A 17,943-nucleotide genomic window follows, 5' to 3' on the forward strand; every position below is an offset into this window, starting at 1 on the left:
GAATAGAACAAATATGGAAATTTTATAAACTGTTATGCCTGGGAATGGTGGAGTAGAAAAAGGGTGGGAGGAGCAGGACTTGAGCTGTATCTGAAAAGCTTTATTCTTTCAAAAGAGAGCAATTTTGCAGAAATATCAACAAATATTAAATCTGAGCAATGCCTTTATTATTTGGTATGGTTTTGTCTGTGAGATACATCACAACAATACCTTCTTTCCACCCCTCCCCCAAATGTAATGAGTCTTTAGACTCACAAAAGGATTAGAAACTACTAGGGCAGAATGGTGGAAAGCAAAACCAAACATTCCAACTTTGAATGACCAAAATTAATCTTAGTTTCATCTTTGCATTGGCTTTCCATGATCATTATAAACCACTCAGTGTTTCCCAAATTGTTTTTAGTTACATAACTTCATAGTCTCTTCTTATAACTTTATTCATTTAATGTTTCTTCAAGTAGTTTTGCTCTTTCTCTTTAATCTTCTTTTGCCTTTCTCTGAATTCTCCTCAGTTTCTCTACATTGTAAAAATGTCCAGCTCTAATCTGTTGACCATAGGTATTTGAATATATGAAAATACAAAGTTTACTTGAAAGAAGGTTGTGTTTTAACAGCTTATTAATAAGAAGCCTTTTGTATTTTACATCAAAGCTGCATGCTCACAAAGGAAGCTTTGTTTTATGCATCCCAGACTTGTTTGTGGTGAGGGGAACACTGGGGACTTTGGACACTTCTTTAGTCATTAGTGTTCAAATGTAGGGAAACACTGTAGAGCAGTGGTCTTCACTTTTTGGAAATAACAGATTTCTTTAAGGAATCTAATATTCTCCTTCACAGAAAGTGAATATATTCACACAGTCTTGCATACAGTTTATGGAGTTTGATTATTCTCATGTACCTCTAAATTGGGCCTGAAACTCCAGATTAAAAAGGCACTACTGCAGAGCATAAGAATTTTGATTTTCTTTTTTTAATTCCCAACCTGCCTTGTTCCCAAACACTGCACTGAAATTATGTAATACTTCCCGATCCTTTGTTCATGCCATTGATTTTTTTAATCTTTTTTAAAAATGATTTTTATTTTTTCCATTATAGTTGGTTTACAGTTTTGTCAGTTTTCTACTGTACAGCAAAGTGACCCAGTCACACACACACACACACACAGGTCATTCTTTTTCTCACATTATCCTCCATCACAAGTGACTAGATATAGTTCCCTGTGCTATACAGCAGGATCTCATTCCTTATCCACTCCAAATGCAATAGTTTGCATCTATTAACCCCAGACTCCCACTCCATCCCACTTGCTCCCTTTTGGCAAGTACAAGTCTATTCTCCAAGACCATGAGATTTTCTATGGAAAGGTTCATTTGTGCCATATATTAGATTCCAGTTACAAGCTATAAGTGATATCATATGGTATTTGTCTTTCTCTTTCTGACTTAGTTCACTTAGTATGAGAGTCTCTTGTTCCATCCATGTTGCTGCAAATGGCAGTATTTTCTTTTTTATGGCTGAGTAGTATTCCATTGTGTATATATATACACACACATCTTCTTAATCCATTCATCTGTCGATGGACATTTAGGTTGTTTTCCATGTCTTAGCTATTGTGAATAGTGCTGCAGTGAACATACGGGTGCATGTGTCTTTTTCAAGGAAAGTTTTGTCTGGATATATGCCCAAGAGTGGGATTTCTGGGTGATATGGTAGTTCTATATTTAGTTTTCTGAGGTCCCTCCATACTGTTCTCCATAGTGGTTGTACCAATTTACATTCCCACCAACAGTGTGGGAGGGTACCCTTTTGTCCACACTCTCTTCAGCATTGGTTATTTGTTGACTTGTTCGTGATGGCCATTCTGATTGGTGTGAGGTGGTACCTCATAGTAGTTTTTTGATTTGCATTTCTCTAATAATCAGGGATGTTGAGCGTTTTTTTCATGTGCCTGTGGCCATCTGTATATCTTCTTTGGAGAAATGTCTATTCAGGTCTTTTGCCCATTTTTCAATTGGGTCATTGGTGTTTTTGCTGTTGAGTTGTATAAGTTGTATATTTTAGAGATTAAGCCCTTGTCAGTTGCATCATTTGAAACTATTTTCTCCCATTCCATAGGTTGTCTTTTTGGGTTTTTTTTTTATGGTTTCCTTTGCTGTACAAAATCTTGTCAGTTTGATTAGGTCCCATTGGTTTATTTTTGCTTTTATTTCTGTTACCTTGGGAAACTGACCTAAGAAAACATTTGTAAGGTTGATATCAAGAGAATGTTTTGCTTATGTTTTCTTCTAGGCGTTTGAGGGTATCTTGTGTTATGTTTAAGTCTTTAAGCCATTTGAGTTTATTTTCATGCATGGTGTGAGGGTGTGTTCCAGTTTCATTGATTTACATGTGGCTGTCCAGTTTTCCCAGCACCACTTGCCGAAAAGACTGTCTTCTTCCTATTTTATATTCTTGCCTCCTTTGTCGAAGATTAATTGACTGTAGGTGTCTGGGTTTGTTTCTGGGTTCTCTAGTCTGTTGCATTGGTCTTTATGTCTGTTTTGGAACCAGTACCACACTGTCTTGATTACTGTAGCTTTGTAATATTGCCTGAAGTGTGGGAGAATTACGCTTGGTTTTTGTTCCTCAGGATTGCTTTGGCAATCCTGCATCTTTCATGGTTTCATGTAAATTTTTGGATTATTTGTTCTAGTTCTATGAAAGATGTCATGGGTAATTTAATAGGGATTATATTGAATCTGTTGATTGCTTTGGGTAGTATATGTGCCATTGATTTTTTTTTTTTTAAGTCTCTTAAGTCACAAATTTTATCACTTTAAAATTGTTTTTAAGTTTATTATAAAAAACTACTTATTCAATTTATTTATTTATTTTTTTTAAAGAATTTTCTTCCTATGACACTATTAGGAACTAAAGGGTGATTACTTCAGATTTGAAATATTTGACAAGTATAGAATGATTTCTTTTTTCTTTTTCTTTTTTTTTTTTTTTGTCTTTTTTGCTGTTTCTTGGGCCGCTTCCGTAGCATATGGAGATTCCCAGGCTAGGGGTCTAATCGGAGCCATAGCCACCAGCCTACGCCAGAGCCACAGCAACGTGGGATCCGAGCCGCATCTGCAACCTACACCACAGCTCACGGCAACGCCGGATCATTAACCCACTGAGCAAGGGCAGGGACCGAACCCGCAACCTCATGGATCCTAGTCAGATTCGTTAACTACTGCACCACGATGGGAACTCCTAGAATGATTTCTTAATCTGGATCTTTTTTTTTTTTTTTTTTTTGTCTTTTGTCCTTTTAGGGTCATACCCGTGGCATATGAAGGTTCCCAGGTTGGGGGTTGAATTAGAGCTGTTGCTGCCAGTCTATGCCAGAGCCATAGCATTGCAGGATCCGAGCCACATCTGTGGCCTACACCACAGCTCACGGCAACACCGGATCCTTAATCCACTGAGCGAGGCCAGGGATCGAACCCCCAACCTCATGGTTCCTAGTCAAATTTCGTTAACCACTGCACCATGACAGGAACTCCTTGGATCTTTAATGAGGAGACTTTGAACAGGCCATAAGATAATTGGGGGGGGGGTCCCATCCTATTGTCTTGAGATAATTTCTCCCAAAATGTAGAATTTAGGCTTGACTCATTTATAGTATAGATTTTGGGGACAAGTTAAATATTTTTAAATGTATCATTCTTTACCTAAATTATACATATATATATATATATATATAAACTAAATAGCATATAGAAAACACAAAACTACAGCATAACTCTAAGAAAGATCACATAGGGTTCAGATGAAATACTAGATTACAAGTTAATAAAATGAGCAGTTTTTCTCTATACACTTCATCTCTGCAAAGGACATCAACAGTGCAGCTTGGTATGCTTGTCTCCACCAGGCAGAGCGAGGTGGCCAGGCTGGAGGACTCCCTGTTCCCTCTCTGTGTGAGTCCCTCAGGGTGCCTTTATGTACTGTTTTCAAACTGTGTTATACCCATTTGCTTAGAAGGGCCATTAAGATGTGATACTTTGATAAATGAGTGCAATTAGAGGATTTAAACACAAAGTATTAAACAAATGTGAGTCTGTAAGTGATATATATGGTTGATTAAATAAATAAGAAGGAAGTATGCTTCTTACAAAGGAAAAATCCAAATAATATATGGGTGGATACTCCTCCCTTCAGGGACTGTAACTTAATTGTCCTTTTAAGGGTGGACTAGACTTACTGACTCACTTCCAAAGACTAGAGTACAGCAAGGGGAGAAAATAGTAACTGTGTAGTGGAGAAACCTGGCAGTTACTTCCTTAGTCAGTGAGCAAATCTAATATCATCAGTGTAAAAGTCATCTTGATACTATGTATACCTCCACTCTACCTCTGGTAGTCTTCCTGAAACCTGGTGATCCCAGTCTGATCATGAGGAAACAGCAGATGTGGTCGGTTGAGGGACGTTTTGCCCAATACCTGTCACCACTGCTTCTTAGAACTGTCAGGATAATGAAAAATACAGAAAGTTTAAGAAATTGTTAACATCAGAGAGACTAAGGAAACTTGATAGCTAAATACAGTGTTGTTTGGATCTTGGAACAGAAAAGCGGTGTTAGTGGAAAACCTGGTGAAATCTGGTAAGGTCTGGAGTTTAACGGTAATGTAGACTATTAATTTCTTAGTTTTAACAAATGTAGTGTAGTTGGCATAAGATGCTGACATTAGAAAAAACTGGGCGAAGAAATATATGGAAACTCTCAATGCTCCTTGCCACTTTTCTGTAATTCTAAACTTATTTCAGAATTACAGCTATTTTTATTTTTAATATCAAATGGAATTTTATGAGTGCCATTAACATAAATTTGCAATTTCTGCACTATATTTCTGTAGGTATTTTTTATTCACCTTTAATAGGAAATTTGTTTTTTATTAAGTCAGATCAGGGATTTTATCCTTGGGATCCTTTGGGATCAAATAGGAAACAGTATGTTTAAATATATTGTAAAATGTTTTTCTTCTATCAGTTTTAGTCTCATTTTTATTTTTTCTTTTTTTGAGAATCTTCTTTGTTTTCTCCCCAGATAAAACAATAAAATTATGGAAAATCAGTGAAAGGGACAAAAGACCAGAAGGATATAATTTGAAAGAGGAAGATGGAAGGTATAGAGATCCTACTACAGTCACTACACTACGTGTAAGTACATAATTATGATGCTCCATGTTCTATACTCATATGTATTTGAGATCCTCAGCAGAACATGAATAGGAATAATTGTAAAATTTGCCCCTTCCCAGGATTCTGTAACCAGATAGAACATTTAAAAACTTATTTTTTTATTTTTTTTAATGGCCACACCTGGGCTATATGGAAGTACCCGGGCCAGGGATTGAATCTGAGATGCACTTGTGACTTACACTGCAGTCAGATTCTTTACCCAGTGCACCATGGCAGGAACTCCAAAAACTCTATTTTAAATAGACCCTGACCTACGTCTCAGGGGCTGAACCAGGACTCAGTCCAAGACTGTGTCTCATACTATGCCACACTCTTTTTGGCTGTCATGGTTTGAATGTCAGCTATTAAAAGGTTAGGTTTCAAGATTAACTTTCTTTGGAGATCAAAAAAGTAGAAATGGAGTAAATCTTCTAGTTGCAGTTTAAAAATACCAAGAATTAGACGCTTTGGGCTAATTTCCTTTTAGCCACTTAAATTTAAATCATAAACATTTATTAGCTTTGCAGGTCTTTCAAGCAAAAGATTGAAACTAGGAAAAACTGCAAATTCTGATAGTATTGCTTGCTATCTGTAAAAGAAGGTAAACTCTCCAAATTTTTTGTTTTTTTCTTCCCGTTTCAACACTTTGAATAAAGGATCAACATTATTTACTTGATAAAACAAAATTTGTGTGATGTACCTTTTTATGTTCCCTCAAAAACTAGAGTAATGAAATGTTCTGAACCTTCAGTTCTCTTGTAAACAATGAACATTTTGTAATCATTGTTTTTCATGTGTCTTATTGACAGGTGCCGGTCTTTAGGCCCATGGATCTAATGGTTGAGGCCAGTCCTCGAAGAATATTTGCCAATGCTCATACATATCACATCAACTCAATTTCTATTAATAGTGATTATGAAACATATTTATCTGCAGATGATTTGCGGATTAATCTTTGGCATCTGGAAATTACAGACAGGAGTTTTAGTATCCATTTGGTTTCTCTTTTTGGTGTTTGGTAAAGAAGGCATATTGTGCCCATGATGGATTTATTTTCATCTCTCCTTAGTGTATTTTGATTCCTTCTTTTTATAGTGGCTCCTTTTTTTGTACCACTTTTCTTTATGTATAAGTGATTAAACACTGGGGGAAGTTATTCAATGAAAGGCATAATTTAGTAATTTATAAATTGGAATTTTTAGAAATTCATCTAATGTACCTATGAAAATAGACTTTTTCCCCCCCTTTTTTTTTCTTTTTAGGGCCAAACTTGCAGAATATGGAAGTTCCTAGGCTAGGGGTTGAATCATAGCTGCAGCTGCCGGCCATAGCAACACCAAATCCCAGCCATAGCTCATGGCAATGCTGGATCATTAACCATTGAGCGAGGCCAGGGATCAAGCCCACGTGCTCATGGATACTAGTCAGATTCATTACCTCTGAGCTACAATGGGAACTCCAAGACATTTTTTTCAAATAGTTGAGTTTTTTGTAACAAAAACAATCACGTGGAGATTTATTTTTTAAAATATTATTTATAAAAATACTCATTAAGATTGGGAAAAGAAATTCACGAGAGTCGTGATGAACAAATGTATAAGTACTTCTTCAAACCCCATTTTCATTGTTTATGTTAACTTCCTGAAATTTTTCTGTGCCTCTACAAGTGTGTGATATGAGATGTGTGTATATATGCGTGTGTGTGTTTGTACATCTGCATATGCTACATACATTATATAAATATAGAAGTGTGTATATACATGTTTGCTTTTAAGTAAGTTGTTGATGAGTGTTAGTTATTATGTATGTCTTTCCAAATATGACCATTTAAAAAAATTAACACTTTATTATAATTCATACTCTACCCATACACGCATACCTTGGAAATATTACAGGTTCAGTTCCAGACCACCACAATAAAGTAAATACTGTAATAAAGCAAGTCACATGAATTGTTTGGTTTCTCAGTATATATAAAAGTTAGTACTCTACTGTAGAATATTAAAGTGTGCAGTAACATTGTCTAAAAAGAAAAACTAATGTATATATACTACCTTTTAAAATATTTTTAAAATGCTAAAAAATGTTAACCATTATCTGAACATTCAGTGCGTTGTAATCTTTGGAGAGGCTTGCCTTGATGTTGAGGGCTACTGAATGATCACGATGGTGGTGGTTGAAAGTTAGGGTAGCTGTGGCAATTTCTTCGAAATAAGATAACAGTGAAGTTTGCCACATCAGTTGACGACTCCTTTCATGAATGATTTCTCTGTAGTCTGCAGTGCTGTTTGACAGCATTGTATCCTTAGTAGAACTTCCTTAAAAACTGGAGTCAGTACTCTTGGACCCTGACGCTGCGTTTATCAATTAAGTTTATATACTGTTCTAAGCCCCTGTTTGTCCTTTCAACAATTTATTAAATTTGCCATCTTATGGGTGCAATTTCATGGCACCCCGAAACAATTACAGTAGTAACATCAGAGATCACTAATCACAGATCACCATAACAAATATAATAATGAAAAGTTGAAATATTGTGACAATTACCAGTAGTGATACAAAGACATAAAATGAGCAAATTCTGTTGGGAAAATGGCACCAGTAGACTTGCTTAATGCAAGGTTGCTGCAAACCTTCCATTTGTAAAAAAAAGTGGATCTGTGAAGCTCAGTAAAAGCAAAGCACAATGAAACAGAGTTGGCCTGTGGTGTATCAAAAGAGTGTTTTCCTGTATCTTTAGCAGTCTAGTTAGTGAAAAGTTCTCTTGCTGCCTGAGTAAACTTAAGCATTTTTTTCATAATTATCAAACATTTGTGTTTCTTGTTTTCCAAATTTTTCTTTGGATTTGCATATATTCTTACTGGAGTTTTTTGGTTTTTTAAGCACCTTTTTTATATTAAGTAAATCAGCTCCACTGTGTGCAGTTTCCACCTTTTGTCCCCATCTTTTTTGGAGAGTTCACTAAGTTCTTAATATTCAGGAAGATAGCTTATCAATCTCTTCTTTATGGCTTCTGGAATTTGTATCATATGCAGAAAAAAAGACCTCTACATTCTAAGATGATTTAAAGTTTGCCCATGTTTTTCTCCAAGGTTATTTTTCAAGCATTAAAAGTTTTGATCCCTCTAGGATTTCTGTTCATATAAGGAGTAGTATGCAACTTAGAATTAATATTTCTGCTTATGTCTATGAATGAATCTTAGATTTGAGTAATATAAAGGTATACTTGACCTTTTTTCAAGTGGAAATTCCTTAATAAAATGCTATCAAGATATTGTGGATATCAAGCCTGCCAATATGGAAGAGCTGACAGAGGTGATTACAGCAGCAGAATTCCATCCAAACAGCTGTAACACATTTGTATACAGCAGCAGTAAAGGAACTATTCGGTTATGTGACATGAGAGCATCTGCCCTCTGTGATAGGCATTCTAAGTGTAAGTTTATTGCACCTTACTTTCAAATGATAACATTTTCTGCTTGTATTTGAAAGTGGTAACTACATTTACATAGGTTTACAAGTCTTAAACCTTCTATACCCTTTGATAAGCTGCCTGACTCCACATGAGGGGCATCATAGTTGTTCTGCTGGCAAAATGTAGAAAGCTATCTCAGGGGCATATCTTTTGAGTCTCAATGGATATTATTTTTAATGGAATGCTACGCTTTGGAGACTTGGGTTGGGTTCTCCAATACTGTATTCAAGTAGAGCAATTCTTTTCTTCCCTGTCTCCTTTTTGTCCTTCCCCTCCTTTCTTCCTTTCTGTTTTGAGCTTCCTAGGAAGATTTCTTCTGAGGTTTCTTTGGCTTTAAAAGACAAGTTTGAAAAGTACCAAGTTAAAAAATTAAGGGGTTGTGTTATCCTTATCTTCATGTTGTTGACTATTTTTAAAACTCATGAAGATTGGTATATGCCTGTTACCAAAGTAATTTTACCTGGGCACTGAAAATTAAAATGCAGGTATGAGTTGGAATGGTGAATGGTGTGTCTCATGGTGATGGTACAGGCAGTGTGTGTGAGGTGTATGCAGAACTTCAGACCTAGTGCACTGAAGTCAGACATCCTGAGTGAGTCTGGCTCTGTCTAATTAGCTGCATGTCTCTGTGAGGTGCCACACACACATTTTGGCATCTTCAACTTCAGTATTAAGTCATTCTCATTAAACTTTCAGGAAGGTTATGTTCTTAGAGCCAGAGAGGTGTTTTTCAATTCTTTATTAACCTGTCATGGTTTTTTTTTTTTTTTGAGCAAATCTTTTGTTCAAGCCAGAATATTTACAAGTTGTGTGCCCCCCCCCCCCTCCTTTTTGCTTGTTTTTAGTGTTTGAAGAACCTGAAGATCCCAGTAACAGGTCTTTTTTTTCTGAAATCATCTCTTCAATTTCTGATGTAAAATTCAGCCATAGTGGTCGGTATATGATGACTAGAGACTATTTGTCAGTCAAAATTTGGGACTTAAATATGGAAAACAGGCCTGTGGAAACATATCAGGTATTTGCAATTTTTTCCTTTCAAAGAGTATGTAACCCATTTATTTACTTTCAAATATTTATAGAGAAGGATTTTGCACTCTATGTTAATCCTGGTACAGTGTGTATTCGTCTTGAGGCTTTTTCCTTCAGGGATCTAGGAGTATGCTGCTTCTCCTTATGTTAACCTTATTTATACTTTCAGAGGTTGGGTTGTCTATTCATTTTTGCAGTTAAAGTATAAAGCCACCAGTTTGCTTCAATAGTGACAGCTTTTTTCCCCCTGCTTTCTCTACATTTAAAGTGGGGATGGTGGAGTTCCTGTTGTGGCTCAGTGTAATGAACCCAACTAGTATCCATGAGGATGCAGGTTTGATCTCTGACCTCGCTCTGGGTTAAGGATCTGATGTTGCTGGAAGCTGCAGTGTAGTTCACAGATACAGCTCAGATCCCAAGTTGCTGTGGTATAGGCCAGCATCTGCAGCTCTGATTCAACCCCTAGCCTGGGAATTTCCATATGCCACATGTGTGGCCCTAAAAATAAGCAAAAAAAGGGGGAGGTGGATGGAAGAGCACCTCCATTCTGGGGTGGGGAAGATGATCGGAGAGAATGACCAGGACTAGCAGAGGTGTCCCGGTTGGCGTATCAGCGGTAGTAGTTGAATCAGAACTTAACTTTGATGTGCGGAGTCAAGCGGACTGGCATTCTCCTTCTGTTGTCTTAAGCTAAAGGAGAAAGGCTTGTGCAAAACCAGCAGACAGCTGTAAGAGCTGTAGGATGTCACTTCTGAATTCTCTTCTTGTCAGCCAAGCCACTACCACTGATCCCTACCCCTTCCTTCTGAAGAAGAGAATGAAGATGTGCACAGGCAGGAACAGAGTGAGGAACCAGCAGAAACCTGGGTAGCCCCTGAGCTACAGCGCAGAGAACACTTAACACTCCTTTAGGAGCACAGAATTTAGGAAGGGTACCTTCTTTATGTTTGTATGTTCTCAGTAAAATCAGAATCTTCCTCAAACATTTTTTTACTCCTTTGAAAAACATAAACCACTTAAGATTCTCCTAAACGGCATTTGAAATTTCAAAATAAATGGTACCTTGAAATAACAACAAGGGGATATAATGCTTTTATATTGTAACTGCCAAGATTCTGATCCTCACTGTCATCACCCCCCACTCCCAATGAGAGTAATTGATCTGAACCTTAACTTCCTACTCTTAAACTATTTGGTGAGAAATCCTGTATGAGCAGTCTAAAACTCGGCTGAATTATTATGATTTACCTAATTTCACCTGATTTGCAGTCATCCTACTATGCTGAATTAGAGTAGCGATTGGGAGTAGAGTCACGTCGTACTCAAATGTGTCATGGAAATTCACCTGTTCTTGTTGAATTTGTATAAGCATCTAGCTGAGTTGTGTGTGATTTAAGTACGATTTTGATGTTGTTACTTTTTTACCTTACATGCTCACTGTGGATCCTAATCCCGCATGAGTTGCAGTTTCTCTATGATAACACATTCTCACTTATCGTCACATAGATGTGATCGGGATCATTCCACTAAATGTTGAAGTGAACACTTAAAATGACTTTAGGTTGTTTTATAAAGAATAGAGAGTTCTAAGCATTTAGAAGAGGTTCTCTTTAAGTAAAAAAGAAGAGTGAGAGACTCCTTTTTTCCCTTATCATCACAACAAATACTTTGGACTTACCTTTGTGATTAAAATAGGAATGTATTGTTTCTCAAAATACTTATTAAATAACAAATTTATTTTCTAGTTTATCCCTTTCTGAAATACTAGTGAGCGAATATAGAATTATACCTCAAAAAACAGAGCTACATTTTCATTAGCTTTGGATACTGTATAAATAATATCAAGTATATCACCTATTTCCATGATGCATGCCTAGGGTATAACCCTGTAGTTATCACCAAATAGGGCATGGTCATGTGTTGTCACTTCAGTTATTTATGTCTCCAAAGTGGTAGTTAAAAAGGAAGTAAAGTCACAGTATTGCATGTTTTTCAGTCAACAAGTGTTAGCAAATTTAAATATTCCTATAATCTTTAATTAGTCTCTTATCTGTGCCATTGTAAAATGTTTTCTATCTTAAATATTTTAGTCAAGCTTGTAAAGAGTACATGTGCCATGGCTAGAAAGTCATTTTTGGAGTTCCCATCATGGCGCAGTGGTTAACGAATCCAACTAGGAACCATGAGGTTGCGGGTTCGGTCCCTGCCCTTGCTCAGTGGGTTAACGATCTGGCATTGCTGTGAGCGGTGGTGTAGGTCGCAGACGAGGCCTGGATCCTGCATTGCTGTGGCTCTGGCATAGACTGGTGGCTACAGCTCCGATTAGACCCCTAGCCTGGGAATCTCCATATGCCACGGGAGCAGCCCAAGAAATGGCAAACAGACAAAAAAAAAAAAAAAAAGAAAAAGAATTTAGTCATTTTTCTCTCTTGTACAGTATGAAAGTGTTCATGGAATAAGCCTCAGATGTTTGTAAAAGGATAAAATGCCTTTATTGTTTCTCAGAGAATTGAGTTTTAATGAGAGTTTAAAGTATGTATATGTATCTATGTATATATATACCTTTAAAGAAAATAGACTTACTAGATCATTTTCCAAATTCAGGAGCAGCACAACTTAAGGTGAAAACTAAATATATATGTAATATACTTATATTTTTGTTTGTTCCCCAGGTGCATGAATACCTCAGAAGTAAACTTTGTTCACTGTATGAAAACGACTGCATATTTGACAAATTTGAATGTTGTTGGAATGGATCTGACAGGTAAACTGATTCTAATTTGAACCAAGCCTCTTGTTAAAATGTGAATTTTATTAGAGGAAAGAAATTTACTATTTCAGTTCTTCTAGTATGGCTGCCACATTAAAAATTTGGCAAGGACTTCCGTTGTGGCTCAGTGGTTAACGAATCCGACTGGGAACCATGAGGTTGTAGGTTTGATCCCTGACCTTGCTCAGTGGGTTAAGGATCCAGCATTGCTGTGAGGTGTGGTGTAGGTTGCAGACGATGCTCAGATCCCGCGTTGCTGTGGCTCTGGCGTAGGCCGGTGGCTACAGCTCCGATTTGACCCATAGCCTGGGAACCTCCGTATGCCTCAGAAGTGGCCCAAGAAATGGCAAAAAGACAAAACAAAAAATTTGGCCAGCATATATTTTGACCTAAATTACATATCCCAACTTCATTTTCCTTAGGGTTCCTTGAAATTGGTAATCATACAGCACTATTGGCTGATAAAAATTAAAACATTTGTTTCACTATCAAATGTAAAGTACATCAAAAAAAATTCTAGATTATCATAAATGATGATAAAAAATATTTAATAAGACTTTCTGCCATAGCGCAGTGAGTTAAGGATCCAGCATTACCACAGCTGTGGTGTAGGTCACAGCTGAGGTTTGGATTTGATATCTGGCCCAGGGACAACTGTATGCTGTGGGCATGGCCAAAAAAGAAGGGGAAAAAAAACCTTTTCCTTTTTATGAACCAGATCAGTCACACTTTTTGCCATGGCAATGGTAAAAATGATGAATTTTTTACTTTGGTTATTACTTTGCTATTGTTTTTAGAAATATCTAGGCAATAGATATTTCCTTTGGAGTGTTATACACACACCAGTTTTTCCAGCTACTATAGTAATACTTCATAGGAGAAAAGAGATAATTATTATACTTTTCTTTTCTTTTTTTTTGGCTTTCCAGGGCTGTAGTTGTGGCCTGTGGAAGTTCCCAGGCTAGGGGTTGTTGGAGCTGCAGCTGCCGGCCTACACCATAGCAAGGCCAGATCCGAACTATGTCTGCAACCTACACCACAGCTCACAGCAATGCTGGATCCTTAACCCACTGAGCAGGGCCAGGGGATCAAACCTGCATCCTCATGGATACATGTCAGGTTCATTTCTGCTGAGCCACAGCAGGAAGTCTTAGGCTCTTTATAATCCAGTTTTGCCATAGTGTGATCCCTTTTCACTGTGTCATCAAAATGTGTACCATTATTTTGAAAGATGAAGTTAAGTCTTAATCTGGCCATTTTTAGTTGTCAGTATTTACTTACCATTTACTATGTTCCAGTACAACAGAAAATAGTAAAAAATAAAATTTGTGGAATTATTAAACTTGCCTTCAAGGTACTCACTAGAGTACTTTATTCAGCTCTGAAGTTTCATCACTGAAGCTTGATATGATTGAAGTTTCATGGTGTTACAGAGACAACAAAGCCTGGATCGTTTATCTGCTATCTGAATTTTAAAATTATTTTAGTCTGATTATAACATGAGGCCCTGTAATAGGCTGGCCACAGTAAATCTTGAGTGGGAATAAGCAAGCTTCATCTTTGAACGCCACTGCTCAACCTGAGACATGGAGAAGGGAACAGGAGAGGGAAGACGGCACTAAAGGAGGAGTGAGGTGTGGCGCACTGCTAGAGCTGCTCTCTCGTGCTATCCAGCCATCGTGTTATATTCCCTTAGCAAGAAGAATTGTTTACTTCCATTACATGAAAAAAACGTTTTCAAAAGGTGCTCTCCTTCATAATGACAGTGCAGGCATCTAAAGCAGAAAAACTCAACGTTGATTCACCAGTCTCTCAATCATGTCATTTTTAGCAGAGGAAGAAAAATCTGATCCAGTATCTAGTCAAAAAGCATGTTTCATTTGTCACATTTCATTAGTCTCCTTTGATCAGGAACCGTTCATTATTTTCCTTGTCTTTTGTGACCTTGATATTTTGGAAGAAACATGCACCATTTATTTTATACAATTCTTAATTTGAGTGTTGTCTAATATTCCCTCATGTTTAGATTCAGGGTATGCATTTTTGGCAAGAACACAACAGAATTACTGGCTAACAATGCCTTTTAAAATTGCCATGGACAAGGTATCCTAACCCATTAGACCTCACAAATTCAAATATTGAGATGCCAGTCAAAATTATGTAAATTAATTTAAAAGAAATAGTTTTATTACCTTCAGGTATATGCTCCAACTTGAGTTTGATTAAAATGTTGTGGAGTGTCCTTTGGGAGAATTGATATTAATGAATAGATGATAATTGTATTTAACATATGACCTGTATGATATATAATATTTGTAAATATTCAGAGACGTGTTCAAGCATCATTTTAAATAGTTCCTAGTATCCTATCATCTTATTCACAGTAATAATTTAAGCCATGTGGGAAGAATATGTGAAGTAATAGTAGTACCAGACACCTCCCAAATTATTAAATGGTTCCAAACTTGTGAGGTTTTTGCTTATTGAGATACTTAGCAAATGTTGAGCAGTGATGGATGACAAGTAGAATTGACCCAAGTGTCTTAGGCAGGGTAAGAATTTGGTACCTTTTTAAACTGATACTAATAAAATACATTTGTCACAAAAAAGCCTGCTTTAAATCATTTAGTTAAATGATTAAATGATTAGGTTAAATGATTTTCAGTTAATAAAAACTATATGTTACTTCATATTCTCAGAAGTACATTTTTTATAAGCATACGTAATATACATAAGATGTTATCTGAACCATAATGTCCTGGGAACATAAATAGCTTATAATGTAAATCATAAAATAGAGCATTGGTTTCTTATGAATAGCTGTACACCATTTTTTTTTTTAAAGCACTTCAAGAAGCCAACTAGTCTGGTTGAGGCACATAGACTGTAGCTGCAAAAAATATTCAACTCAGATAATTCAGTACTACTAAGTACGAAGCTTTACTTGAGGATGCTTTCAACTTTGATGGTAATTTTGGTAGTCACTGAAAATCAGGTTAACTAATACCATATTCCTAGTTTATTCCAATAATTGGTCCCAGTAGCTGTTTCTGTGGATACTGGGCAAAGTTTCAGCACTAAATAATGTTAGTGAAAATTAATGTTCATTATTTGACTGATTGCTCTGTCTACTTTTACAGTGTTGTCATGACTGGATCTTACAATAATTTCTTCAGAATGTTTGACAGGAACACAAAGCGAGACATAACCCTAGAAGCATCACGGGAAAACAATAAACCTCGTACGGTTCTGAAGCCACGCAAAGTGTGTGCAAGTGGCAAGCGAAAGAAAGATGAAATAAGTGTTGACAGCCTAGACTTCAACAAGAAAATACTTCATACAGCCTGGCACCCCAAGGAAAATATCATTGCTGTAGCTACTACAAACAATCTGTATATATTTCAAGACAAAGTGAATTAGGGTTGGCATTCCTAGCAGAAGAGCCCACTTCCTGCTTAGTTGAGATAGTTGAATCTAGCATTCGTACTTAAAAAAGAGAGAGGTCCATTGTGGCGCCCCTTTTCCAGTGTTTGACAATGTGCCATTCGACAACACATTTTTAATAGCTACATGGAGAAGCCTCTGTGGATTCCTCCCTGTGGTATTCTCCATGTCTGCTAGCCATTTAGGTAAGGGTAGGGCACTTTTAATTTAATGACTTCTTGCACCATCTTGCCTAATGGACTAGATTGGACTGTATCAACATTGATTTACTCCACTTTTTATGCCTTCCATTGTGATGACGTCAAACACAGTGAAAGCCTTCAGACATGCTTATGGGATTTAATTGTGTATCCTCATTACTGTATCATTTGTGGGGTACACCCCTCCCCCTTTTTTAAATTAAATACAGCTCATTCTTACTGTGGCTTGTAGCATTCCTCCTCTTCTGGCCTCCTGGACTCTTCCCCTTCATCTCTCTTACCCTTGCCCCTCCACCCAGTCTTGGTGGTGGTATATTAAAAAGGAAAGAACGAAAGCACACAAAATGAGTCAGTTTGGGGTCAGTGGTAAAGGGGGTATATGATGCGAACAAATGTTTTAATAACAGTTGGCTGTAATCACTCCTTGCCGTGTCTGGCACTGAAAATAAGGAAAAAAAAAAAAACTACTACTGAATAAAAGTGACAAAGAATGGAGAATCTGGTTTTCTTTTTCTTTTTAATCTACCTCTTTAAGCCAATATTTTGTGTCATACTTTTGGGCGCACTGAAACAAAATGAGGTTCCATTGTTTTATTGGTGTTTTTGTTAATTATTTTTAACAAGTGTTCTTTTACATGAAGGAGAGGTGTTGGTTCTGTACGAACATGTTTTGAATATATATTGGTATTACTAAGGATATCATGATCTATAAATGCTACTAGGGTTTTTTTTTTTTTTTTTTTACTGTAGTTATAAGGGTATTGGATACATTGTATCTACACTTAATTCATTATCTGTTAATGAAATTGTTGTAAATGGGAACCAAATTTGTAGAACTTCATTTTTAAAGACTTTTTACAGTGTTTAATTTCATTTTGCCTTACTAAATACAAAGTCAGACTTAAACTTTTAACAAGTTAAAGCTTTTTTTGTTGTTCAGTCATAAACTATAACATAAAACTATCCTCAAATGATTTTACATAGATAAAATTGACACTGCACTAATTTTTTTTTGTATTTTACTGCTATCAAATCTGAATGAAATGTACTTTGACATACATGTTTTTCTTCTATTTTTGGTTTTCCAAAGCTATCAATATTAAAGACAAACTTTAAAGGTACAGTGTTCCAAAAGTGCTTAATAGACTCCAACAGCTGCCTCAAATAAAAATTTAGTAATATGTATAAGACTACATTTTCCCTAAATGGTGATACCTTATCCAAAGATGAAGAGTACCCCTATTTTTAATAGGAAGAATGGACCTTTGTGTCAGTCTTGCAGAAGCTTTAATGGAGAAAAAAAAATGGACTTTATTTTTAAAAGATAAAGGAGCAAGCATTTATATTATTAGAGAATGGTAGGTAGTATGTTTTGGTCGAGCAGTAATACATAACCTTGAATTTTCGAGGACTCCGAGTGCTTCTTATTTGTCCCACAACCTTACTGTTCCATTCTCACCAATGAAACATGATTAGACAATTCCACAGCAATTCCCTCTACACTTACACTATGTCTTGTAAGTTAACATTTTTTAGCACACAGAAGAAATTTTATGTAATAAAATTACTGTATCTTTTGGACTTAACAAATTTGAATTTGTATTTAAACACATTGATTATATGTGATAATTCTGAAAATCATGGCACTTTTACTAATTTATTTGGGGATCTTGGGTGCATTCATAGTTTGTGTTATTTATTCTTCATGCTTGACCTGGAAGTGGGCTATTCCCCTGCCACAAGCAGACACTGAAACTGTCTCTGATCAGGCAGTTTTCCAGAAGATCTTTTGGGGAGATTGTTTCCCTAAAGTT

At 36.4% G+C, this 17,943-nt stretch overlaps 1 protein-coding gene across 3 annotated transcripts in view; it reads left to right on the plus strand.

Annotated features, from left to right (window-relative positions):
• The window catches only part of PPP2R2A (protein phosphatase 2 regulatory subunit Balpha), an 89,440-nt gene extending 72,816 nt beyond the window's left edge, over nucleotides 1-16,624 (plus strand). For all 3 annotated transcript variants that reach the window (XM_047759410.1, XM_047759408.1, XM_047759411.1), the window contains exons 5-10: nucleotides 5,078-5,190; nucleotides 6,021-6,198; nucleotides 8,483-8,647; nucleotides 9,532-9,701; nucleotides 12,388-12,479; nucleotides 15,626-16,624. In XM_047759410.1, coding sequence (XP_047615366.1) covers nucleotides 5,078-5,190; nucleotides 6,021-6,198; nucleotides 8,483-8,647; nucleotides 9,532-9,701; nucleotides 12,388-12,479; nucleotides 15,626-15,905 — 998 coding nt within the window. In that variant the 3' untranslated portion in view covers nucleotides 15,906-16,624. The remainder of the gene's footprint in view (nucleotides 1-5,077; nucleotides 5,191-6,020; nucleotides 6,199-8,482; nucleotides 8,648-9,531; nucleotides 9,702-12,387; nucleotides 12,480-15,625) is intronic.
• The last annotated feature ends 1,319 nt before the right edge of the window (nucleotides 16,625-17,943 follow it).

This window comes from Phacochoerus africanus, chromosome 15, assembly GCF_016906955.1.
Source record: "Phacochoerus africanus isolate WHEZ1 chromosome 15, ROS_Pafr_v1, whole genome shotgun sequence".
Classification (NCBI taxonomy): Eukaryota; Metazoa; Chordata; class Mammalia; order Artiodactyla; family Suidae; genus Phacochoerus; species Phacochoerus africanus.